The 27,643-nt window shown below is 36.1% G+C and overlaps 1 protein-coding gene across 1 annotated transcript in view; it reads right to left on the bottom strand.

Moving 5' to 3' along the window:
• LOC135210327 (uncharacterized) overlaps window positions 1-27,643 on the bottom strand; it is a 702,311-nt gene that overhangs the window by 57,052 nt on the left and 617,616 nt on the right. The window contains 8 exon segments of the mRNA XM_064243213.1: window positions 8,787-8,936; window positions 9,063-9,165; window positions 9,368-9,495; window positions 16,258-16,388; window positions 18,581-18,714; window positions 21,033-21,123; window positions 21,777-21,896; window positions 25,748-25,838. Coding sequence (XP_064099283.1) covers window positions 8,787-8,936; window positions 9,063-9,165; window positions 9,368-9,495; window positions 16,258-16,388; window positions 18,581-18,714; window positions 21,033-21,123; window positions 21,777-21,896; window positions 25,748-25,838 — 948 coding nt within the window.

Here is a 27,643-nt window from a genome sequence, read left to right as displayed (position 1 = left end):
CCATATTCTTCCAGAAGCAGGGCTGTCAATACTTTTATAGTTAGATAGTTCCCCTTCTCTTTCCATGAATACTCGTCCTTTCCAGGAGTTTTCCTCCACTCGGGGTCTCGAGGAGTCTCCGTAGACAATCTGGACGTCTTTCCTCTGGGGGAGACAAACTCCTGATAGGAGAGGGACTAAGGGAATGATACTCCTTCCTTTTCAAAGTCTGAGCTTTAAGAGAAGCTTCCTTCTTGGTTGGCACCAAAAGTCTAGGCTTCTCTCCATAAAAGGATGACACCTCACGCTTGGATGACGCTTCTCGTCCGCCGAGCGTCCTGGCTGACGCCTCGCGCCTGGAAGACGTCTCGCTCTCAACTGGCGTCCTGACTGGCGCCAAAACCTTGGCTGGCGCCTCGCGCTTATATGACGCTCTGTATGACGCCTCGCGCCTGTAAGACGCCTCACGTCTATCTGGCGTCACGTCTCTGCCATAAGGTTCTCTCGATCTCGATCTAGAAACCGAAACCTCTTCAGCATGTTTGGAAGACGAAGCTTCACGTCTGCAAGACGTTTTGCAGGAGAGAGAGGACGAGACTTTTTGATTGGAAGCGAAACGTCCTTCTTACGAGGAGGATCTCTCGTACAGCAAGGAGAATTTTCCTTGAAGCTTCTCCCACGTCATCTTCAATCGGGGGAGAAGTAGAAGGCAAGCGGTCCGCTACGTCCATGTAGGGAGACGTTGACGCCACCTTCGCCTTTTTGATAGACGAGGGAGCTTCATCTGAGAAGCGCTCCGGGCTTGAATCCAATTCAGGTTCTCTCAAATGCCGTTTCAGTGGCCTAGAAAGGTCCGAATCCTTCCACCCTCGTTTAGGTGGAAGGAGAGGGAGAAGGAAGAAAGAAACTCTCTCGCAGGACGCTTTTTCTATAGCGGCCCTGAGCAGCCTGAATCGAAACAGAGCCTGCTGAAGGGACGTCTGACCGTTGGGGATTCCCCACGACCTCCTTAAGGCTTTCGACTTTCCTTCTTCCTCTGGGCATGGGAGCTTGGAAGAGGTCTAGGCCTGGGAGCGTCGCAGGGAGCGATCAAACGCCCCCTCCACAACACTGGGAGCACTCACTTCACTGAACATTTCACTTTCACTATCCTTACCTTGTAAGACCGCCATTTTGGACTTCATCTTATGAATAGTAGCCTTCAGATCGGCGATTTCAGAGGCCGATTCTGAAAGTAAAGCTTGTGAAGTCGACATAGAGGGAGAATCAAAATCATCAAGATTAGATATAGGGTCAATAAAAGGCTTAATAGGCCTTGTACTCACCTTTCAAACGTCTAACCCTATCCCTCTCTAACTTCTTCAAATAAGAAGTTAAAGTCTCCATTCTTCTGCATTTAATCCCTCACATTCATGACAGGTATTAGTAGAAGAACACTGAACCCCCTACATTTACGACATACAGTGTGAGGATCACCGAAGCCTTCGTATCCTCACCCTGCAGCCTACTTTCACACATTTCATCACACTCACATTTGAGTCAGACATACTGAGAAAAAATCAAAAAGCAAGTCCAAATTCAGTCCACAGTAGCGAATGCCAAAAACCACGATCCAGATACGTCACCAAAAAGCCGAGAAACGATGATCAAAAGGTTGAAATAAGAATCTAAGTCAGGAGGTAATAACAACAATGTTGATACCACCGGCGACAGAGAAAATATGATAGAAAACGGGAATGGTTCCTAGTCCTGCCGTCCAGGGCAGGCCGGTAGATCACCTGACCTACCTGTAGCGAGTGGCGCGGAATTTGAATTTCTGTCGGAGACGACGGAGTCTTAGCTAAGTATATATCTGACAGGTAAGTTGATTGTATGAAACTCACCTTGCGTGAATTTTGGAAGGAGCATTTCGATATCGTAATATGCATCCGACTCGTCGACCAAGCTTGGCAAGAGGTTTCATGGCGAACCTTGAATTCCTTGTGGAGGAAACTCTGGCCTGATGCCGTATCCGCCCGTGACTTCGAGGGATTCCACGTGGCCGAAGCTGGTGCTGCAGATTCATAAACAGTTGACGATCCTGAAACTGTTTCGCAACCAGATCTTGACGAGATCGTTGCACTCGGCAAGTCCATGGGGCCGGTCGTCGACGAGGACGACATCAATGACCTTCTCGAGGAGCACCAAGAGGAGCTTACAACGGATGACCTGAAGGAGTTGGAGGCCATGCAACATAATGTCATTCAAGAGGAGTTCTCTAGCAGCGGCGAGGAGGAGGACGACGACTCTATGACAACGGCAGAAATTAAGGATGCTCTAGCTGCTTTTCATAAGGTGCAATCATTTGTAGAAAAGAGACACCCCGAAAAGGCTTACAAATGTCGTATGCTTGCACAGTTCGATGACGTTTGCCCGAGTCGTTTCAGGAACATTGTCAAAAGTAGGCAGAAGCAATCTTCCTTGGATAGTTATTTTTTAAAGAGGCCTTTAGTAGGAGTAGTAAGCAAAAAAGGAAGAACCAAGTGATCTACTAAAAAAAACAGAAAGTTGAAAGTGGTGAAGAAGTTGAAAAAAAAAAAACTTAAAGTATAAAAAGAGTAAAAGAAAAAAAAAACTAAAAATAAAAAAAGAAAAAAATTTATTTTAAGTCTTTTGTAAAGTTGAGTGTTACAGTTTTGTTAATGCGTTTTGTAAAGTTTAGTTTATGTTTTCCTTACATTTTTTTATGTGTTTCGTAAAGTTAAGTGTATGTGCGTATCTGCCGTTTGTCCTCCTCCTGTCGCCACTTTCGGAGATAGCCTCACTCAAAAGGTAAGCTTCCATATTTTACTACATACGTAACGTTATGTACGTACAGTATTTCTGTATACCATGTACACTAATACACTTTACCTTACAGGTATATTACAGTACGTATTAAGTTAGGTATCGAATGGTCCAAATTGTTGTAGTATTTCATTGTTTATAAGTCAATTTAGCTTTATTATGAAATTTACTTGGGTGTTTTCGGAGGGCTTGGAACGGATTAGCCATTTTACATTTAAAATGCAGTCCAAGAAATGAAAAGCTCATGATACGAAGGCCGCCTCGGAACGGATTAATTTCGTATCTCGAGGTACCATTGTATTTCAGAATCTTAGATATATATGAATATCATAGAGTCAGACTTCTAGGTTTCTACACAATGTCATAGTTCATTGCCTCTGAGGAAGATAAGATATCTGTTTCTACTAACAAACAATGTATCCACTTATGTAGGTTTGTTATCATTCCTCTCCCCTTTGCTAAAGAGAGGAATGTCTTGCTACTGATCTTACACTGATGATAACTCGAACAGTATGGCTACTTCATTCACCTGTATCTTGTCCGTTCCAGCTTACGACGGTACTCTCTTCTTACTGCCCGAAGTAAAGGAGGAAGAAATTTGAAAAGGAAAGAGACCAGTTATCTCATCCATTCCACATTCATACCATCATCTTAGACAAGATACTAGCTGACCTGCCAGGGGTGCTTGGATGAGTTACACAATTTGTTGAGCAGCCACCAAAGGAACCAAGGAAAATGTGTCCAAGGACCTCTGGGCAACATCCTTTATGTACAAGGAATTGAAAGTGGTTTGTCGTAACAATGAACCATCTCTCAAAATTCAATGAACAGATGCCTTCTTAAATTGCCCAATATGAGTTCATTCCTCTAAACATCACAGGTTCTTGCCTTCCCGCTGTCATCGGACTCTCTTATTTCTGTTTAATAAGCCCCTTCTGGCAGTTCTTTCCTGACTCAGCCTGTCCCAACGAAAAGTCTTCGTCAAACAACATGTCGAAGAAGTACAAGGTTCTGGCAGAACCTTCCCATTAAACGTCCAAGGAACTGTGGGTAAAATTCTTCATGAGGATGGTTTAATACAGTCAGGAACCAACCTTCACGATCATTTTAACAGATATGTTCTTAATTGCCAGAAAGGCATGTACGTATTCCTCTGATGACCTTCCCTTCTGTATGACCCAAATTGATAGACTTGACAACAAGGAGTAGGCTTGACTATCACCTCAAATAATAAAAATACATGGAAATTTCTGACCACTCTTCCTCCGTTTGGCTTGTGTTCACCTAACATCTACCACACTAATGTTCCAGGTGATGGAGTCCTTTAGATAACCACAGAGTACTTTGACAAAAAGCCGGCCCCCCTGAAGGTCTGTAACATAACTCCACGCCGTACTAAGCGTGACAAAAACAGAGGCATATCTGTCATCATAATCTGTGATATATTGGCTCATTACCCTGGTTCCTGGGGCAAATTGGAAACTATTCCCAACTACTTTTGAATTTACGTCAAAGACCTGGCTACTGAGTACTCCCACTCTACCAATGTCAGAGGGAAAACAGTTTCCCCAATCAGTTTCCTGTAACATAACCGACGTATGGGCTCGGTAGTACCCCAGTGAGTCTACTCCGATAAAGAGTATGTTTTCACGTAGTAGATCAGAGTTTCTTATGTGCACAAGCCAGTTCAATGCTCTTGAGTCATCTGAAGATTACTCAGTGTGTAATGATATTCACATACCAGATGACCCAATCACCAATCAGATGTGTATCCCCATACAGGTAACTACAGAGACTTTCCTCTCTTCTGACAACAGATCCACAAGATCTTTGTCTACTAACAGAATGCCTTGAATGGACAGAAACCTCCTCTATAAAGGCAGTCACGGCAGAAGGCTCATTTTGTTTATGTGATGTAAAGATATATACATATAGTGAATTGGCAAGATTTTAGTTCGATATTAATTCTTTCCCTCATCTTTTTCTGAAAACTTTGGAGTGGGGGAGGGGGGTAACCTGTCAAATATCTTGACATACTGACTGCAAAAGTACATGTTGCCATTCTGTGGTCAAATAAATATTGTCACTTGGTAGTCAAATACCCTAAAGGATTAGAAGTACGTAAGTTTATATTTTTAAGATGACTTTGAAATGTTAATATTGATAATAATATTATATTAATAACATGTGTATCATTTAAGAGATTAATACAGTACTAAGCTACTAATGATTTAAGATATATTTGATGTAGGAAGATACTTTTAGTATACATTTGGTATTTGAATTTTCAAGATAGGCAGTTATTAGAGGGGTGGTTAATTATTCACAGATTTTAACTATTCGCAGGTGGGGGTGGGAGGGAGAGTCTGGTATGCATCCCCTGCAAATACAGGGGCCAACTGTATATGATATGTGTTTTGTTTCCCCACAACCCCATAAATCTATATATATGCTCACATTCATCCTAGATACAATCTGGAAATGGAAATTAATGAAAATTTGCAATTGAGTCTTTATCCCCGGTAGGGGGCGTAGGCCGTCAGGTGGACCTCATGCGGTGCACTGTAGCATTACTTAAGGTTCTTTGCAGTGTGCCTTCGGCCCCTAGCTGCAACCACTTTTGTTCCTTTTACTGTACCTCTTTCCATCCTCTCTGTCTTCATCTTACCTTCCACCCCCTCCTAACACTTGATTCATACTGCAACTGCTTTGAGGTTTTCTTCCTGTTACACCTTTCAAACCTTTTGTTAAAAAGTGCAGAAATCTATATGAATAGTTATGTAAGAATATATTAGCTAGGAAATCTACTAGTAGAGTTATGGTAGATGAAGGCGAGAAACAAATACAAACCAAGGCTACCAAAGCAAAGACTGACTAATAATAAAGAGAAGAGAAAAAAGAATAAAACAAACATAACACTTTTCCAGGATGTCCCCGGTTAATGGCAATTCAGTTTTATGGCGCTTCTCTAGCACCATAAAATCAGCGATTATGGCGCCATAATGGGCCGAGTTTTGGTTATCAGTGCCGTAAGGTGCCAATAATAGAGGAGCAATTAAGTGGTTATCGACGCCATTAACCAAAATTTGGTGCCACAAGTGCCATAAATTGCAGTTTCGGTTAATGGGGGTTTTCGCTTATCAGCACCCAGGCGAGAACGGACACCCCCCCCCCCCCATCACCGGGGGCTGCCTGTACTGTCAATTTCCATTTCAGAGCAGAATTCAAATTTTCCATTTCACTGTTGAATGACCTCATAGGTCCCAGTGCTTGGCCTTTGGCCAGAATTCTATATTCAACTCAACTTTATCCAACAGACAGACAAAGAATAGTAGTCTTCCAGCAAGAGTTTGTCATTTGGATTATCATTTAACCGCCTTTGAATCACTTACCGTTCACTTTTTAATTCTGCATCAGTACTAACAGCTCTGTCCACAGTTTCAACCCATTTTTTCATTGTTTATTCTTAGCAATTACAGGCATTCCCCCAATTATATTACAAGCACCCTCGGTTATTGGCGATCAGGTTTTATGGAGCTTGTCTAGCAGTGAAACATGCTGATTTCCAGTTATCGGTACCAATAATAGAGTACTGGTGCCGATACATACCTAGCAGAGCTGCCGTTAACCAATTATTAGCGCCAAATTCCGTCTATTCACGATTTTCACTTATCATCAAGCTGCCAAAATGGAACCCCTCCCCCCTGATTAATGGGGACTGTCTGAATTTCATTTGTCATTAGCTTATTCACAATCTTTTTCAGTCTTTTTCACTAGTTTTATTTTAAAATGTGATAAAATTGCAGTAATTCTACACCATAGCAGGTATCGAAATACATACTTCAATAATAACCAGTGCTTCTCCCAATTGTAACATTAGTGATACAGTTAAGTGTGTAATTAATGTTAGCAGTATATAACATTTTCTTAAATTTTAGATTTGGTCTCTCTGTGTTTGCTCCAACTTCCTACCTCAGTTTTCTTTGATGCTCCTTACTTCTTTGTGTATATTTTTGGGTAGTTTTAATACACTTTGGCTACTATGCACTTTTGAATTTTCTGGGAACTGCACTAACAGTGCCAATTATGCCTGTATGGTGTCCATGAATGATAGGCAATACTTTTATATTTTCAGCAGATTTAGAGTATCTTTCATAACAGTGGCTTTTCTGTTTTGTGCTTCTTGTGATTTTTCAAAGTGATGTGCTTTGTCATTTGATAAGGACCCAAACTTCTTCTCAGGGAGCTGCTATGGTCAAGTATATCTGCCCAATTTCACTTGTGAGAGACATGTTATGAGTGGTCACCTGATCAGTGGAAATGAGGATATGAATCAAAATGGTCCACAAATGTTGCTGCAGGTATATCTGCTTCATCCACTTTAGGTTCTTGTGTTTCCAGGTCAGCTCAGCAATAAAGCTATCATTTTTGGCAGGTAAAGAAGTGCCATTCTTCTGATGATATTGCAGTAGCTCAGTCCAGTTGTCAACCCAATCAACTCTCGTGCTCTTCACCTGCTCTATCCACTGTTCAACCTGCTTGCTTCTACTTTGTCTACAGCCTGCAGTGCACAATCTAGTAGCTATGCCTGACTGAGGAAGACTTGTACCTGTCTTGGCTGCAGAGAAAAAAAAATTCTTCAATGCTGAATATGATTTGGCAGCAGACAATTCTGCTATTGCAAGGATGGGCATGAACTTTAGCTGAGAAATTGTCATGTGTCATCTCTCCATCATCTACTAGTTGGATCTCCTCATCAGTGGCTACAGTAGAGACATCCAAAAGATAATGAAAAGATGCTCATCACTTCAGATCAGTATTGTGGCTGCAACATTACAAAAGCCAACTAAACTTTTGATACTCTCAACACTGGCAACAGAATATGATTTGATAGGATCTAGGTTGGCCAGGTGTTCAGTGAGGACATGGGTGAAGATAAACCCAAAGCAACCATAGCAACCCTAGACAGGCCATCTTGTGTCACAGAAGCAACTGGTTTTTGACAGCTACTAAGTTCATATCACCATGTCTTTAAAGGGTCTTCACTAGTAGCAGAGCCAATTACTTGTTAGTAGTAATTCCACTGATCCCGCTCTCCCTGGAGATATCGATGTTTAAGGATGCATCAAGTCATGATTGGGAGCACATTTATTGGACTACCAAAAAATAGGCACTGTGATGTCATAGACCAAGAGGCTGTCTTCCTTGTCCACTAAACAATCACTCCTATTCTAGCAAGAAGGGTTATAAGTGTGACAATTAACAACTCGATGACATTAATTTGCTTGAGAAATCAGGGTGGCACAAGATCCAAGATATTATACCCTCCAAACTAAATTGCAACTTAGGCATATTTTTGACTGATAGGTTAAGACGAAATACGCAAAGTTGGATTTTCATGCAAACCCAGCCCCACTATTCTTTACAGCCTTACTTCCAGAATACAGTACATAAAAAATGGGGAAGGTGACTGATAGTAATTGCCAACCAGGTAGCACATGAGTAGTGATACTACTATTATTCTTCTTCCATCTGTTAAACAAAGGCTGTTGAACCCATACATATATGAAGATAATGAACGGGAGCATATATACATGATTAATGGGTTTGTATGAAAAAACTTTTTGTATCATAAAATTTCACATTTATCAGTATTTTTTATTTATAAATAAATAAATCTATCAAAAACTTTCAAAACAAAGTTTTAAAAAATCCACATTTAAAATGCAACCACAGTTGGACTTGAAGAAGTGAGAATTGGTTACATTCAAGTACCTTGTTACATGGGATGGGGTGCCCTCACTTCACTCTGACTGGATGAAAATTGCAATGACTATATGGAGAAGGCTCAATGTTGCCTATTTACAATGATAATTAACTTCTCATTAACACTCAAACAAATAAACAACCTGGCAAACTTGTCAGCTCTGCTTAAAGAATTACCAATAAATTTTACTTTTAAAAAGTATGTCAAAACCAACCTCTTTACTAGATGCGCTCCGGTTTTCATTTCGTATTTATTAAGAAGGTTATTTAGGAAGACAAGGATTTCTCTAGATTTTGTTGCTACTGCAGTGACTGGGTCATTTGCACATAAGAGAAGACAATTCAAGTAACCACAATCACATACCCTGGAAAACAAGAGAATATTAATAGTTTTAAAACATGACTACTAGCAGCTTCCTTCCTTATTTCAGATTTATATTTGAATAAAATTCACCATAGTATTTATATAAGAAATTGCAAGAAACACCTACCAAGTTATGATCTTCAAAATTTGTTTTTGCACTTCATGTTTGTCAAGTTTGGTTATCTTTCCCCCCTTAAATGTCACAGCTGGGAATTCTCCATCAACCATACCTTTAACACATACACAAGATAGTGAGATAAGTTTTAAAAGGACAGAACTGCCGTTCTGACCTACCATATTTCAAGTATTCATGAATAGAACATATGGTACTTACTTATTACTAAAAGCTCAAATTAATGTTCATAAATAGAACATATGGTACTTATTAGTAAAAGTTCAAATTAATATGTAAAAAGGACATAGAGGCAGCACCTGATTTCTGAAGGCTTTCATTGATGTGACTGTGAATAAACTCGAGGGCATTCAACCGAATTTCATCATCATCATCTTCTGTTGACCTCTGCATGATGTTGATGACAATGTTGTTTAAATCCTCCTCACTAGTGGTAAACACAGTAGATGATCATTTTTAAATGCTGTGACTGCACAATATAAACTCATTACACGCAGGCATATTGTCTTAAGGAAGGTGCTATACTGTGTTTCAAATCCTTACATGAAAAAAGATTTTGTTATCACAATTTAATTCCAGAAAAAAAATTTAACTTTAAAAGTGTCTAAAACATAAATTTTATATAGAAAATCTTTATGAAAAATAATGTCAACTAATTATATAAAGTATTTTCTGGTCCTTCTAAATTGTTGTTAAATAAATAATAATTTACCCTGGAAAGAACAAAAAGATAAAATTCCTGTCTTATGACCTGTCACTGACATTCTTCACAGACATGGAATACTATCAAGTTGGAAAAAGTAATGATGATGAGATTGGAGGAGGAAGAAAAATGTATAAACACAAAAAATTATTCATACAGAAAAAGGTTGCCCCTATTCAATTTCACAAAAAAAAATTGTGCAAAAATATGTTTCTAAACAAAAATACACCAAATATAGCTTGTAGGTGTTTTGTGTTGTCAAATAAAAACCAAACTAATATAAGGATGAGGACAAGATTGGGATGAACAAAAAAGGTATAAATTAACTAAACTTCCCTAAACTATTCACAAAAGTAAATTAAGACCCATCAAAATAATCCTATAATCTTTGCCCATTAGATGCTTGTTTCTGATGCATCTCTTGACATGAGAAGGATGATGAAGAATTTGGTATGTGAATGAAGTTGTTAATACAGACACGCCTAATTCCATAGCTTCACAAAATACACCTAGCCTGAACGAATTGTCATAAATTTCTCCTGAATGACATATAGTCACTGAGCTGCATAATCCAATGCACATCTTTCTTGTACATGGGAAGGCTGAAAGAGAGAATGAGAGGAAAACATTCCTGAAATAATTTTCTATTTTATTTTACTACCAAAGATGACTGACTGTTATGAAACCTAATAAGTTTTCTCCACTCTTTTATGTCCTGTGCACTTTGTCTAAACTCCCAGGTCTTTGTCCATGTTTAATGCTTTTCTGAATAACCTACTATTCTTCATATTCTCAGCACATGTCCTAAATATTGCAGTCTCTGAGCTCTATTTCCCAAGTCCTGGTCACAACTTTCTGCACTTCTCATTTGTGAAGCTATCTTCTCACTGTACTCTGGCTATGAATCTTAGCATTCTTTAGTAGCATTTTCCAATATCATTCTCTTTGTAAGAGACCCTGTTTCCAGTGTAATACAACAGCACAAGCCTTTTGCATGCATCATATGCCTTTACTCTCTCTACTGACAGGATATTTTTATTTAACAGCAGTCTTTAAATGTCACCTACAATATACGTAACTGTTTTTTAACTCCTCTCTCAATTCCTGTTTAATAGTACAATACTTAAAATCTCTACTGATATCATCTCTTACAGCCAGTACACACTATGTACAGAGTTCAACTGGACACTCTACCCACAGCAATCATATGACTACTTTCCTGCCCACCAAATCGGATTTAGTAACTTACATGATTTTCAGTCATTGCTCCATTCTGATATTCCACCATTTAAACATTACCATATCATTTTCTTCTGATTCTGTTGTTAATACTAGATTATCAACATCCAGCAGATCCAAGGGACCTCCTCATTTGCAATCCTCCTTTGTAACTTCCTCTGTGACAATGATAAAACAAGTGGTCCAACATTTTTTTAATTTCTTCTGTTTTCGACCTCTTTTATGAAACAAAACCAACAATTATCAGTCTTAAAACTTTGCTGCAGGCTTTCCTCCTATATTTTCTCCAATATCATCAGAGCATGCACAAGCACTATAAATCTACTAAATACAAGTCGACTATCACTAATCCTCCTTTATCGGGACCTTGAGGAAGCTGGGATTTGAGATTTTCCCGGATTACAGACTGATTAGATTAAAATACAGTTAACCAGCTCATCCTACCTTTAGCATACCCTGTAAATCAATACACATTGGTTAATAAGAAAGAAACAAATATTAACAAAGCACAGGCAAAATAAATGGTACAGGTAATTCTGTTGACTTACACAAGAAAGTTCATCACTGCCACTTCAAAGGTGAAGAGCTGGAATTTGCAACTAAGCACATCTACATATTTGAATTTTTTTTATATATTTTATGCTATTCTCCTTACTGCACGTTCTCATTTTTTATTTTTACAACCAAAAAGATAACAGCAATCGTATGCGTCAGCAAACTTGCTAGAGTTTGTTTTGGTCTATGTTGTCTAGCTTATGATTTTAAAAAATTTATAGTATTTCATGCCATTCCTATCTATACTTTTACTGCATTTTATAATTTTTTATTTTCACAATCCAAGAGATACATGCAATCAGGTATGTACGAATGCACAAACTCATTTGCTGTCATTGCATAACTTCCTATAGCTTGTTTTGGTTTGTGTTATGCTTATGATTTTCTAAATTTATATTTTACCCTCTTTTCATTTACATTTTTACTGTATTATCATTTTCTTTATTTTTACAATCTGAATGATAAATGCAATTGTGTGCACATACAGGTATGCAGGAAAGCACAAACTCACTCACTGGCATCAAAGAATTAGCTAAAGTTTGTTTCGGTTTGTGTGGTTACGCTTATGACTTTTTAACTTATATTTTATGCTATTTTCACTGTATTTTCTCATTTATATGTTCACATCTCAAAAGATAAATGCAATTGTGTAGTACTACCTAGCATTTATGCAAACATACAAACTCATTCACTGGCATCAGACAATTTGCTACTTTATGTTTTTGGTAAGTTTTGTCATGCTTATGATGTTTTTACTTATATTTTATGCTATCCCCATTTATATTTTTACTGTATTTTCTGAATTTTTATTTTTGTAACCCAAAAAAATAAATGCAATTCTAAGCCCAGCATAAGTAGAAATGCACATACTGTTTGTTGGCATCCCAGAACTTGCTACAAATTGCTTTCGTTCATGTTATGTTTAAGAATTTTTAAATTCTTATTCTATGATATTTTCATTTATATTTCTATTTTTACAACACCAAAGATAAATGCAATCCTGTAAGAAGGGTACATACAGTGGGTCCTCTCTAGATCCTCTCTAGATCACGGATCAGCAATCGTGCCTTTAGTTAATCGCAGATTTTTCTGTGGAACTTAGCTCTAAATAGTACACATCGTGGAAAATTCACTACATCGCAGCTTTTTCATAGAGCAACATTCACTAATTACTTTGTTTTCATTTTATTTTTGAGACTGAATGCAGTTTTTATGAGCAAAAAAAATTATTTAATAATTTTAAAATATTAATATTGATGTAAACACAACAAAATATCAATACAGGCAGCCCCCAGCTATCAGTGGGGGTTCCATTCTGATGGCTTGATGATTAACAAAAATCACTGACAACCAAAAATCAGTGATTTATGGAGCTTATGGCACCGCTGAAAACCGGATTTTGGCGCCACTGAAAACCAGATTTTGGCGCCAATAACCGGTTAATGGCAACTCCGTTAAGTATGTATCAACGCCATTACTCTACGATCGGCACATTATGGCACTGAAAATCACTGATTTTCATTGCCAATAACGGGACTGGCTGTATGTATATTAGAGTAAAAACTCTCCAAATCACAAAACAGCTTACCAATGTAAACACACTGTATCTCAGTTCAACCTACCTCCCTCTCTATCTCAGTATACTGAAACAACACAGCAAAATATCAATAAAAGGTCATTTCACTTACAGAATCCATTTACCATATACGTAAAGTACGCGCACATCATGCAACTTTTGAAGACCTAATTTTAAAGCTAATTTTAAGGAATCGCAACATGCACGGGTTATAAAATTATCATATGTAATAATTCACATACTATTAGTACTGTATTATAAAATACAAACATAATGAATATGCATCTTTTCCATGGATCTTTTAAAAAGTTATGCTTTACTTCACTGTATCCAATAATATTGTATGTATTCTTAAATTACTATTGTATTCTAAAATACAAACAAGGATCAGTGTTTTTATTTGGAAATTAGATTGAGGGTGATTATGAGGTGTTTATTTTGCCGTATTTTCCTCAATTCAGTGATTTTCTTGCTTCTAGTTACAGTAAATGGGTCTCTAGATTCGTTATAGGAAGTGTTTTTAACATCAAAATGTGACTTAAATACACCTGTTTGTGAACTAAATTATTTTTTCATGAACAGATGGAACTGGGACATAGTTTTTTGTGTAAAAAAACCAACAGACTCCATAAGCAATCTTCACTTGATTTCATCATAATAAGAGCTTTATGCATTTATCTTTTATTGGTGTCGAAACAACAGTAAAATATTTTCTTTTCATGCCCATTAGTTTTGATTAATGTACTTTTCTCTCCAATTTTATTTATGAGCATATTGAAGATTATGTTGCCTATGCACGATAATTTATAGTCATTAACAGGTTGAATATTGTTTTGTAAGCTTCAGTTACAACTTGCAGCTTAAATTTAGCAGTATATTTCCTTCCTGATCTTTTCTCTGTAGCAAAAAAGGGTAGGTGTAAGGTAAAAATATATCAGTCCTATTCTACTTAATATAATTTGTGACATAACTATGGTAATATTTTACTATCATACAATGGATGATATGCAAGCAAAACAACTGTTGTTATCCGATTCAGATGTTCTTAAGAATTTGGTTTTTGTTTGGAAAACATAATATAAGTTTCTTTCTCTCATACCTTATGAAAGAATATGTAAAAGAGAGAGAGAGAGAGAGAGAGAGAGAGAGAGAGAGAGAGAGAGAGAGAGAGAGAGAGAGAACTGAGGTGGTAAGCTCAATCTGAAAACAAACATTACAACCGGCTGGATGAAGGGTTTATTTCATCAAATTACAATGATAATAGATAAGTATAAGACTACAGTATAAATGGCTTCTGTAAATGAAATAAAATTTTACTGATATTCTGTTGTTTACATTAAAATGTAAACATTTTAGGAGAGGGGTGTCCAAACTATTAAGACAGCCAGTTATAAGCAGTTATAAGCAGATTTTTGCTTAATGCAGGTTGTTGTCCTTAACCCACACGATTACTGAGGGACATACTGTACTTATGCAGAGACTCATTCACTGGCATTAGAGAACTTCCTACAGCTTTAGCTTTGTCTTTTATGCTTACAATTTTATTTATATTTTATGTTATTCTTATATATATTTTATTGCATTTGTTCATTTTTTTAAAGCCAAAAGATAAACACAATCATATGCAAATAGAATGTACGTACGCACACAAGTAGCGCCATCAAACAGTAGCAGCCGGTTGGTATGATGACCCAGAAAACTTGAAACTGTGCTAGCTAAAATTAATCCCAGATTAGTGATGGAACCAGAAAAACAATTGCCAGATTAGTGATGGTCAACCTGTAGTAGTTTCCACATACTAAAGTGTAATGCGTCCTTTTTCCTTTGTGTGTTATTACTGTTAGCATTTTTCCCAACCTTCTGATCGTATCACTTTCTCTACCAGGTTTTTGTAAATTCTGGTAAGCTCATCAAAGACTGACTCTCCTGCTGCTTTTATTGTCACTGGATATTCTAGCCTGTTCCTGGGATTTTCTCTTTGAACCTTTTAAACTCATCAAATGTTAACTATATTCTCTGTCTAGTATGTCCTTCAGTTCATACTCCTTTTCTTAATTCAGAAGATTTCCAGTTTACTACCTTAATCATTCCAGAATTCCATTTCAACATTAACTCCTCTTTATTTATCCTTTATATACTTTAATCTTTTCGAATCTTCTCACTCTATTCTCAGCCAATTTGCTCTCAACAATATTTTCTCTCTTCTTTTTAATGTATTAAGACTTTGATGTCAAAGCTCCCAATGATCCTTGCCATCCACATTATATCCTGCCTCCTTACTTGTCCTCTCCCAAATCTTAAAGGCTTATTTCCCTTTCTTCAATGGCCCTTTGTATACGTATACATCTCAATTCCATTATCAAGTTTCACTTTCTCTACATCCCTTTCCTAATGTCACTCAGCACACTTCTGTTGCCTTTGGTAGTGATTTCCACTATTTTTTTCATGCTATATTTTGCAGATACTTTTCCTTGGCATCCCGTCTGACTTCTTCACTTTTCCATCTAGCTCTATGTTTATTCTTTTGATTGTCTTCATCTCTTCTTTCCATCTCTCACTACCAAATAGGCTCAGAGCAATCTATGCTGTGTTCAGCATGCCTCACCTGGCAGTGAAATTCTTTACTTGAAAACCAGCTTCTCAACTCTCGTATGTTATAAATTTCTTTCTAGGATTTCTAAACAGTTTCTAGTTCCTTTAGCCCTTGACTCTAGCAGAATTCCAATACTGTTTCTCTGTCCTGATTTCTTTCTCACCAGCTACGCCTTCACATCACTTCTTTTAACTTGTTCTGACCTTCCTGTGTCATTTAGTTCTCCTCCTCCTACCATCATCCCCCAATTCCATTGCCATATTTGATAACACTTCCCAAAATTCTTGACTTTAGAGAAAGTATCAGATGCAGCAATAAGTTACTAAACCTACAATCTATAAAAAATAATCCATGGGCCATTTATGAAAAAAGGATTTAAAAACTATAATTATCAAATTTATTCTTAATTGTAGTAAGGGTTAAAATAAAATTCAGGAAATAAATAATCCAATAGCTACCTATACTGCCATGCTAGAAATTACATCCAACGTAAAGTTGAACAATACGGCTTAAGATGTCTTACCTAAACTTGCTGGCTGCATGAAGCTCTCTGACCATACACATAGCAGACCTTCTCACTGGAGCATCCCCCTCCCACAATATGGCTGCTAAAGTCCTATGCTGTAAGTTTTCCTCACTGAATTTCAACCAGATCTATTGAATTAAAGACAAAACAACCCATTACATTTAAACTAATCTACTCAATTAACAAATTAATTGCCAACTTTTTAATATTCATTATAAAAAACTTCACACAACAATATTTAACACTAAATGCACATAAAATTTTAATCACAATATATTTTTAAGAAAAAAATTACTTTAATTTTGTCCTCTTCTAGTACCTTATGCCACTTTTGTTTAAGAAACATGATTCCCCCCAAAAAAAGAATATTTGAATTTAGAAAAAAAAACTGGTATTTTATTATTTACTAATCCATATTAACTATTGATTATATATAATTTTAGTCAGTGTTATTTTATTTTTATTTTCTGTATTGGTGATATGTGGGAGTTATTTAGTGGATATAAGAAAAATATATTTAGTTTTATGAGATGTCTTAAGATTGTGTTGAAATTGTGCCAAGTGTGTTGTGACATCATAGAAAAACAAGATGGCAGCGGCATGGGGTGGAAATGTAAACAGAGTGACCGAGGAACAGCAAGACTGATTTGGTGTGTTGTTTGTTAGGAGAGAGCTCTCTGTCTTCTAGGAATTTGTGGGTTGTAAATCTTGTTGTGGTGTTGTTTAAAGTCTTGAGCTCGATTATACTGGGACCGAAGAACGTGAACAGGTAGGTAGATTGTATGATTGTTGCACATAGGAAAGGTTAGGCTAAGAAAATATTCAACTATAAATTACTCAAAAAAAAAATTTTTTTTTTTTTTTTTTACCAATCCAAACAAATAACAGATTACTTTCAATGCCAAATGGTTAAATATTCCATGATATAACGACCAATAGCACATTCTACACATTTTAATGTTTTTTTTTTCTTGCAAAAGTTGTATTTTCTCTTTTTTCCCCCCTCTGGTCAATCAAAAATATGTCCAGTAAAAGAAAATCTATTTTTGGTGTCACTTTTGAAGTCCTTTGGCTGACCAGAATTTTTGGGATGAGACTCTGAAAACATAGCTGCTAACAAGCTCTTGTAATGGACCTCCTGAAATCTTATAATATCACAGTATTTCCATTTACAAAATAATGCACATTTTACAAATTTATCATTACACTATCAAGGAAATTTGTGAATAAACTAAAATAGCACTTCACAGATCTAAAAGAAATGCAATATTTAGGATAAGCCACATTAAGTGCACAAGAAAGATAAGCTCAGATGTCTTGGGAAAAATTTAGCACAATTTCTCAAAACTTACACCAACTGTTAATGAAGCAGATGAAAGAATAAAATCAATGAAAGATTAACTACTCAGCAAAAGCCCAAAATCACAGGAACAGATACTATTTATTATATTAGGGCATAAGAATGGCTGAGAAACGAGTACTTTTACTTTTAATGGCTGGCTGACCATCTTTTTACATTCCAGAAGAGGTGGCAGATTGATGATTACATACTATCTACAGTGATAATACTGTTAGTGATAATACTGTTAACATGTCTTTGAAAAAAAAAATCTCTCTTCAAATCTGTGGTCATATGATCCATGATCTTCCTTCTTTAGAGATTTTTTGTCCTTCAAAGGACATTTGACTGTTCTATTTGAACACACTGTTGCTGTAATTTTGGGATTTTGCCAAGTAGTTCATCTTTCATTGATTTAATTCTTTTATCTGCTCCATTAGCAGTTGGTGATATGAATTTTAAGAAATTATGCTCAATTTTCCCAAGGAGTAATAGTTTTTCTTTCTATTTCATTTTGGTTGAATTATTTCTTTCATTATCAAACTGATGAAGTTCAACACACAAAATCTCGTCATCCAAGTTCTCCCAGTCTATTAATTTGCTGATGGGGTTACTTCAGGACCAAACTTTGAAAGCATATACTACTAAATCTAAAAAAAATTATTTCAGATTTACTCAATTTAATAGGACAATACAAGCATTAACTTATCCTATATACTAATATGGGTTGAATATAGGTACTTTTTACCAAAATATCTATTGACTGAATCGTATGAAAAACTCAGTGTGTTCTTCACCTTAGGTGTGCTATTAAAGACACTTAAATCTTTACAACTAATTAAATATATCTCAGAAAAATAAAGTTCTTGGTGAAATATTAGTATTTATTCTTGATGTCCTTTAAGTAGACCATGGGTGCTAAAGATTAAAGAAAAAACAAACATTCTCAATTTCCTTCAGAAATAAAGTATATAAAATTACCTTTTCATTAGATACAACACATGCTAGGACACCAAAAGCACTTGCTCGAACATATCCTTCAATGTCTTCCAGAGCAGCAAGCACTACTGTGTCCAAATTGTAACGAATGAGCCACTCAGCAAAAAACGGATATCCTATCAATAATAGAATTTAAGATATAAGATGAAACATCAATATGTATCTTCAAGGGTCATTATATAAATACTAACAGGAAAATGCACAAAGATTGCCCGATAAGTTAAAAACACAATAACTTGCCGTCAATACTGAAATATATATAGCTGCACAATAATAGCAATTGAACAATGATAAATCACTACTGTAATGCTTTCTTAATTGTATCCATATCACTAGATTACCATGTCATTTATTCACATGCTCCTCCTGCAAAATAAAGAGAGAGGCTACAGTTGTCTAACAGAACCAACATATCTTCTGAAACAAGTATACCTAAGAAATTAATAACAACAATCCAGTTTGCCCTTCATCCAATGTTTGAAAAAATCTAAATGAGTTAACTTCCTGTCCTAAGTGAATTTATTCTTCATTACTGTACCAACAATGGCATTATTTCTGCTTACACTGGCACGAGAGAATCCTTGATGTGTAATGTAGCCCTGGTGGTACCTTACAGGTTAACTCTACTGAGGGCTCACAGTGGCTACTAAAAACTTGTTTTCCCCAAAGTCAATTTTTTTTTTTAAGAGTAATATACTTTGTCAGCAATTACATACTGTTATTTTAGCAATCTTTGGAAAACAAAATCATTATGCTGGCATCACCAGTTATTGGCGTGGGTTCCATTCTAGTGGCTTAATGAGAAGTGAAAATCCCCAATAACAGAAAATCAGCGATTTTAGGGGCTATCAGCACTGATAACCAGGTTTTGGCATCGATAACTGGGTTTTGGCACCGATAACTGGTTAATGGAACCTCTGTTAGGTGTATGTATCAGCATCAATAACAGGCACTGAAAATCGCAGATTTTTGGTGCTAGATAAGCACCATAACAACAGATTGCCAATAACAAGGGATTGCCTGTTTGCTGCATTTCAATACAAATACAATCTCTTTCCAATAAAAAAAAAGAGGAGTACTGTAGTACATTGGTCGCCCCGTATTCGCAGGGGATGCGTACCAGACCCCCCCCATGAATAGTTAGAACCCGCAAATGTTTGGAACCCCTATAATAACATTAAAAACAGCCTATTTTGTTAGTTAAAACTCAAGAAAAACCAACTACAAATTTTCATACTTGGTTTTTTTAGTAGTTTTATCACAAAAAGTGCATTTTATGATGAAACTGATAAAAAAAACCCAGAAATTTTCGGAATATTTCTCAGAAAAATACCGCGAATGCACGAATTTTCCGCGAATAATGCGGGAAAACATTCCCGAGAGAAATCTGCGAATGTGTGAGTCTGCGAATCCAGATAATGCAAATACAGGGGTCCACTGTATACCCAAATGAACCCATAAAGCCTTTCAAAGCTATTAAAATATTTTAATCACAAGTGATTTAGGTATAGTAAAAGGTTTACATTCAATATTTTTCTCTTAAATTTTTCCAGAACAAAAATTAAACTATACATTAAACCCCCAGATTTGCGTATTCTCAATTTGTGGATTTCTTTATGGAACATATATACACATTATTCGCAGAAAACCTGCCCATTTGTGGTATTTTTAACTGAGAAATATTCACTAATTACTGTATTTTTTCACATAATTATCAAGACTAAATGCATTTTTTGTGATCAAACTTAAAATACTCAGGTACAGGCATTTTTTAGGGTTTTTTTTTTTTTGTCTGAACTATCAAAATGGACAGTTCTAAGCATTTTTAAAGGGGTTTTATGTATTCATGGATTTTAGCTATTCACAATGTGTGTGTGGAGTACACATCCCCCACAAATCCGGGGGTTTACTGTATACAGATACTATATATATATATATATATGACATGACAATTTAGCAATGGAGGGGAGCTGTATGTGAATTAAAGAAAAAAGTATGTATGATATATGTTCTATATTTAGAGATATACATGTATTTTTCTTGATGGAAATAATAAAACCTAGAAAAAAGATAGGCTAAAAGGATTCAAAATGCTTTAAAAAGAAGCAGAGTACCAGCACATCACCGAAATTATCAAGTAAATATAATACACAAAATAAAAAAAATACTGAGGTATTTCTAGAAGTCTCACTTTCATAGTGAAAATTAAAATCTTCATAACTGTCAAATCCATTTTCCACTTGTTTTATCACAAACATTAATTTTAGCATAGCTTAATCATGCATCTGTGACACTCCCAAACAGTCTACCCTTTGAAAAACAAAAAAAGATCTATTGCTCTAGGTAGATTGGTGTATGTACATGACAACTGAACAAACAAATATATTCACACAAGTTAGTTTTGAATTATCTTGAGTATAAAAAATGGACTTACTGTCTTTGGCAAGAGTCATGCAAGTATTGAGAACTTCCAAGGCTGAATCTCTCACCTCCCATTCTGTATCAGCTAAGCAGTCACTCAACACCTAGAAATATTTCAAACCTCTGTAAATATTTAAAAATAAAAATGAAAAACTTAATAATCTATAACAACTATACAACATATTACCAGCCATATAGCATACAAGATAACATCCAACCTGTATTCAGTTTTCCGGATACTTTATAATAAAGGTGATCCTACATAAAATAATGCATACCATTCCCCTTGCACAATAAGCTGCTCTTCATAATAATGATATACAGCTATAACAAAAAAAGCTTTAAATAGTGGAGTGTAAGCATCATAGGCGTAACTGAGGGGGGTACATGCACCACCCCTGCCTTTGAAACTGGTGGCCCTCCTCAATTTTGAGTTCATGAAGCTTGTAGTAAATGCCTAAGCTTAATTTTCATACTATTATTATATTATTATTAATGTTAAAGTTTTATACATCAAGTGGTTTGACTTTTTTTATATGAAGATAAGTGGAGTTTTATTATATTAACTGTAAGAAATAAATCACTTTTCAAACACATTTCCAAGCAAAATTTCTTAACATTTCCACAAAAATAATGTATGATATCAGAAACTCTACATAAGTAATGAATCTATTTTTACCCAATTAAATATTAAGCCTTGTAGAACACCTAACATAAATTTTTAAATGATCCATAAACAAACTACAAATGTACTTACACTACCCATATGCTCCACACTATTTGATTCTTGCTTCTCACTGTTCATGAGCATAGCCATAGATGGAGGGATAAAACCTACAATGCATGACTTCATGGCTTTTAGGGTGATCACCTTCACCTGGAACCATAAATGTTTACTAATATTTAAGTGAAAATTAAAGGAGCAACTGACAAGAAAAATAATAAATAAGTTTCACAGTTACAGTTATCACAACATGCTTTTACAGGTGCTGGTTTTTAGCATACCTGCTGATGCTAAAGTTAGTGTTAGGAAAATGATTTTGTGCAGCAAGTTTTTATAAAAAATGGTACAAATATATATTATTAAACAAAATTTTCATAAACGTATAGGTGTAATTTCTTATTTCCTAACACAAATATTTTAGTTGAATAATGACAAGAAAATTTTTTTAAAGAAATCCTCTTGACTACATGTTCAGAGTAGCAACACATATTGTAACACGGTCGTGCAATGTCAGTGGGCCCTTCAACAGAGCCAGTGATTATTCATCGCCCAAGGGGAGGCACGAACCCGTGACGTCTAAGCAGCATGTCACGACACTAGGCATCATATCAGCAAACCAATATATATGCATATAAGAAAAACTAGATTATTTTTTATTTGCCTTTTATAAATTTAGATCAGCCTTATTTTTCTAGGTTTAATTACTAGTTTTTAAGAATCATTTTGTGGCAGAATAGCCTTTGTTTTGTATGAGCATTTGTTTATTTTATTTTTGAAATTTAAGTGTCCGTTGTCTAGTCATTTTAAGTGTTTAGCGTAAAGTGCTTAATTTAACGTTTCTCAGTGTGGTTAGGCGCCTCCTCCCCATTTGTTTATATTAACGAACTATCGTTTTAACGATTGTTTTTTCTATTTTTTTTACGAGTGTTTATGAACGCGTCTTGGTGCGTCTTGGTGCGTCTTGGTGATGTCTGGACGTTGGTGCTCGGACAGAGTTCAGTTCGGGCTTGAGCACTCCCTTGATATCACACCTTGAGCAGCATACTGATTTGCATTTTGGATGACGATTATTTGGCTGTTTATTTTGGACGACGATTCTTTGGATTACGCTTTGGATCCTCGCCTTGGTCTTTAGTCTGCAGGTTCTCTAGTCACCTGTGACTCGAGTGTCTCCTGCCTCGACTTGTGGCTTGAGTACGTCAATAAGGTACTCGCAGGTGCTCCTGTCACCTGCGACTTGAGCCAGTCCTGCCTTTCCCTGACGAGGAGGGATTACCAGGGAATTGTTGCTGTCGCTTCGTCTCCAATCAGCTGCTATGGTTTTGGGAGCTTGCTAGCTCGTGAGATGGCCTGTAGGGAGGCTGACACCAGGTAAGACAGTGTGTCTGATTTTCGTTTGGGATCGCCTTCCCTTTATGGTATTACTCTGGTGTTCAGGACCTGCCCTGTTAGCTGATTTGGCGAGTGGATCACGGCCCTAGTTTTGTGTCTCTGATGCATCCACTGATGTGAGAACAACTATATATATAATTTGTATTATTTAATCATATATTTATATATATATTTTCTGTCCTGTTTGTGTCTTGACTACATAACGTCAAACAATGAGTCTATTATAGGCAAGGTTTTGTGTGTTTAGCTTTGTGTTTGATAGGTAGGATTTATAAGTTTTCCTGTTTCATTTACTCTGCCTTCCTTCTTTCTTGAAATTAGAATTAGGGTAGTTTTTGGTCTGGCCAGCAAAATTGTTGGATCCAAACAAGTCTTTTATTAATAACTGTTATTTCTCCTGTCTTTGTTAGGACTTAGCTTCTTAGTTTTAGGGAATCCAGTGTGATTCTAAGGACTGGTATTTGTCCTTCCTTGTTATCAAGTTATGGTTTTTGTCATCTGACAAGGTTGATCTAAATTGTGTATTTGTTAAGTATTAAATATTGTTAAGTTTTCTTGAGTGTTTGTTTCCACTGACCTTTAGCACTGAGTTACATTTATTACTGACAACAATTATTATAATAAGAACTTTTATAACAACCCAAAGGGTTGTAACAATGCATTTGCATGATTCTACAAATTACTAATCTATATACTTTCACTACTGCCAAGCAGCTATTAAGGATGTAGGTGAATGAGGCCCTAGCTTTCTGAATTGCACACACATCCAATTGGAATTAATCACCTTGTTGACATTTTGTTTATACAACTGGTTATATCTATGGTCTCTCCTTGGAGAAATCCTCAATAATCCTAATAGATACATTCAACTGGATGTTATCTGGTAAGAGCTTGCATTGTCTACTAGTCAGGCACCATAGGAAGAAAATGTGTATATAATGATGACTAATCACTGGTTATGGCGCAAAATTCTGCTAGGAGACTACCAGGGTGGCATCGGGTAGTTTAAGTATTTAAGGCAAGATGATGGCATAAAATAAAATTAGGAATAACCTACCAATACCTATAATACATAGCTCTAGAAAGCATATGTTTGTTTAACTTAGCCCTAGAAAGCATCAGTTTGGGTAACTAAGATTCACATATCCCCAATAATACGCAGTCCATAAAACTAGCAACTCCAGCTACTACTTCCAAATTTTAACACTAATCTTGTAAGTGGTACATAATTCTGCTATTGGAGAGGAAAGTATATTCTGAAGACCACCTCCCTTAACTAGAATGAGGTTGTATCACTAGGGATGTGTCAAAAAACAATTTTGAAAAAATTGAATCTTGTAATAATAGGTAAAGTCAGTCTTTTCTCAGCAAATATTTTGTTCAGGGATTAGCCGATTCATAAGTTCTTGAAAAAAAAAAAGATATGTAAAAATTCAAGAGAGAGAAGTTTCCTACAACCATCCACATGCAAAAACTTGCAAGTTGTGTTTTGTATACAAAACAGCATAAACTGTACTGAATGACTAAAACAAAATTCTGGGCAATAATTATTAAAATCAGGCAATTTGAAAGAAATACTATTTTGTAAATTTTCAAAATCTGAGCATAAAATCTTCAGCATATTGCAACACACTCGCCTTCAAAGAGTGCCCCTCTATGAATTAGTGCAATCATGTGACCAGGTGAGAGAAATGCCCCTATTAACCCCTAATACCAGCTGATAACCAACAATTCAATATCAATGATACATTTAAAGAACGTAGTCCAAGAAAGCAGAGCTTACACCACTCCCTTAGTTTTTAATCATTCTTGATGTTCATACTTTTTTCAATGCAGATACTTTAAGGTGCCAATCAACTTTGGCTGAATTTTACTCAGCTAAGTCACTCCTTAAATGGATGGATACACATTCTTCAGAATGGTAGTAGCAGTAAAACAATTACAGTATTTCTTTTCTCATCCCTTCATTTAAGGCATCCTTGCTGATGGAAAAAAAGTGCTTCTAAATACTACTGTATTATGAATCACACATGTGGTAAGGGTCCTCTACTCAAGTTAACATCTACTACATAATGTAAGTCTTGTTTTATCATCAGGAGGCTCTTCTCAGATCTGGCCCTTGTACTGACCAGAGAATTGGATCTTTCACTTATCTTAAGTCTTCAAGGTCTCTCCATGGACCCTGCAGAATACTATCAGCATTTTGGTTCATTTAGGCTTGAAACCTCAATCTTAATTGAATTTTGGCTGTACATAATTTGGTTTGAATGAAAAAATTAGTTTGTACATATGTTCATTTGCATTTAAAAAATCAGATTTTTCATTAAAAAAGATTTACTTCACATAAACCCACTAATCATACAAGCAGTATCCTCATAACATTACTGACCTCACAATTAACATTTCAGACTTTGCAAAAAGAGGCATTTGACTTGTGGACCTCAGGATCCAGGTGGTGCATAAGCAATACTAATACTATTCATCTCCTCTCTGTTAAACAAAAGAATACAGTATTTGGGATTCGAATACCACAAATGTGGTCTGTCTAAGAGTAAAGTTTATGCATGGAAAATTAATAGCTTCAAAAAAAAAAAAATATAGAGGAGACTGACCTGTGTGGAGATATTTGTAACCTTCAAGGTTTTACATAACACATATAAAAGACAAATAGATATGAAGCACTTCCTCCAGTCAATCTCAAACCTGAAAAGAAAAGGAGATAGAAATTCTTTTACAGCTTGAAATGCCTTTTGGCAGTCATTCATTCATACTGAATATAAACAGCAAAACAAACTTGGTATACAATATGGAAAAGTTATCATTACTTCTGTTATTATCACTGTAAATGTTACCATAACCACTGATTTCATATTTTGTTATAAATTTACAAATCATGGTGATGATAAAAAAGCAAACCTCACAGATAATGACAAAACCAAGCTTTAAATCATCATTGCACAGATCTCTGTCTGAAACTAAGACATGAAACACTGATAAAAACCATTGGTAATGGGATAATGAAGCTTTTCTTTGCAACATTCACTTAAGGATGTTATATCCCTGCCTACATCAGTTAGGGTAGAAAACTTTAGCCCTGGCATGACTCTTTTTAGGAGGAGGACACTCCAAAATCAAATTAGCAGGTAGAAGGGACCCTTTAGTCTTGGTAGGACAAGCCTTCTAAGAGAAGGTTACTCTGAATACAAACCTTGGTCTCCAACTTGAACTGTGCATGGCCATTGAGCCATGGACTTCCATGGTCTTAGGTTTCAGTTCCCTTACTCGAGGGTACAACCCGGCAGTTTTCCTCTTTTTTAGTTCACTTTTCTATTTCTTCAAAAAGTGTTAAAGGCAGGCTGATGAGAAGGCAAAAGTTGCTTGGTGGATTATTAAGAAAGTGCCTTTGTCTTTACCTAATCGTTTCCTTTTGAGTTTTTTATAATTTCTAAATCCATCCTGACTGTCCTCACCCCATAGAACTGCAAACAGAAATAAAAGAAAATTTATACTTGTACTTAACTTACAACTAGCTCTAGATTTTTTAACTTTCTCCATACAGAGGTACCATTTACAATGTACTTTGCTCTCACTGTAGTTGGTAGTTTGTTTGTACAGCATCTCTTCAACCCTAGTAACACTGCTTACCACCTACTTTCTTTAAGTTTACTCTACTACAGCATATCTTCAACTTGCGGTGGGGATCCGTTCCAGTGCTACATTGTAAGTTGATTTCCACCGTAATGGTGCTTTCGTAGCATTGTAACACTGTAACTCAATGTTGCATCAAGTTGCAGTGCTGTCAACTTGATGCCTTTTCTTGCCGTTACCATTATCAGCGGCACTTACAGCACCGTAACTTGATGTAAGGGAGCTGTAAAATGCTTTCACCAGCGCTGAAAAGTGCCACAAGATCAGCTCGCCAAAAGTCAAGGATGCACAGCAATTTTTCATTTTTCATTTTAGAGCAAATTCTACTGGTAAGCCCTGAATCTAGTAATATGGTTGAGTGGTCTTGTTAAATTAATTTCAAAACAGTCTGATGACCTGAAAATGTTCAAGTCGTGATATAACCCTGAAGCTGGTAGATTTAAGAACAATACATTTATCCAAAAGACTGCAAAAATCTTTGCATGGTGGTGAGTAACCATAAACTGACGTAGACGAAAGGGATATCGCAGTGAAATGGTGGAGGTGGCCTGAATATGCTGGAAGTAGCAAAAGCAGAGGTCTTTGATTTCTAGCCATTAAAATAATGTTCAGTACCACATAGCAATAAAGAAAAATGTTTGCAAACTAAAAGCAAGACCTTTCTTCAAAGCAGGAATTCTCTCTCAATTGTCCATCTTGTAGCTTGCTCTAAACAAAAAGAACCAGCAAAATTATGGAATAAGTGTACAGCTAACCTGCGCCTTGAGACTTGGAATATTACCAAAAGAAGTAAAAGACATCATCCCTGACAAAGATTCTGGTTAGCCAAATACAGCAGATCCCATGGAAGCAGCAGACTT

The sequence above is a fragment of the Macrobrachium nipponense genome, chromosome 39, assembly GCF_015104395.2.
Source record: "Macrobrachium nipponense isolate FS-2020 chromosome 39, ASM1510439v2, whole genome shotgun sequence".
Taxonomy (NCBI): domain Eukaryota; kingdom Metazoa; phylum Arthropoda; class Malacostraca; order Decapoda; family Palaemonidae; genus Macrobrachium; species Macrobrachium nipponense.
Note: the sequence above shows the minus strand (reverse complement) of the source record. Positions and strands in the feature narration are given on the sequence as shown.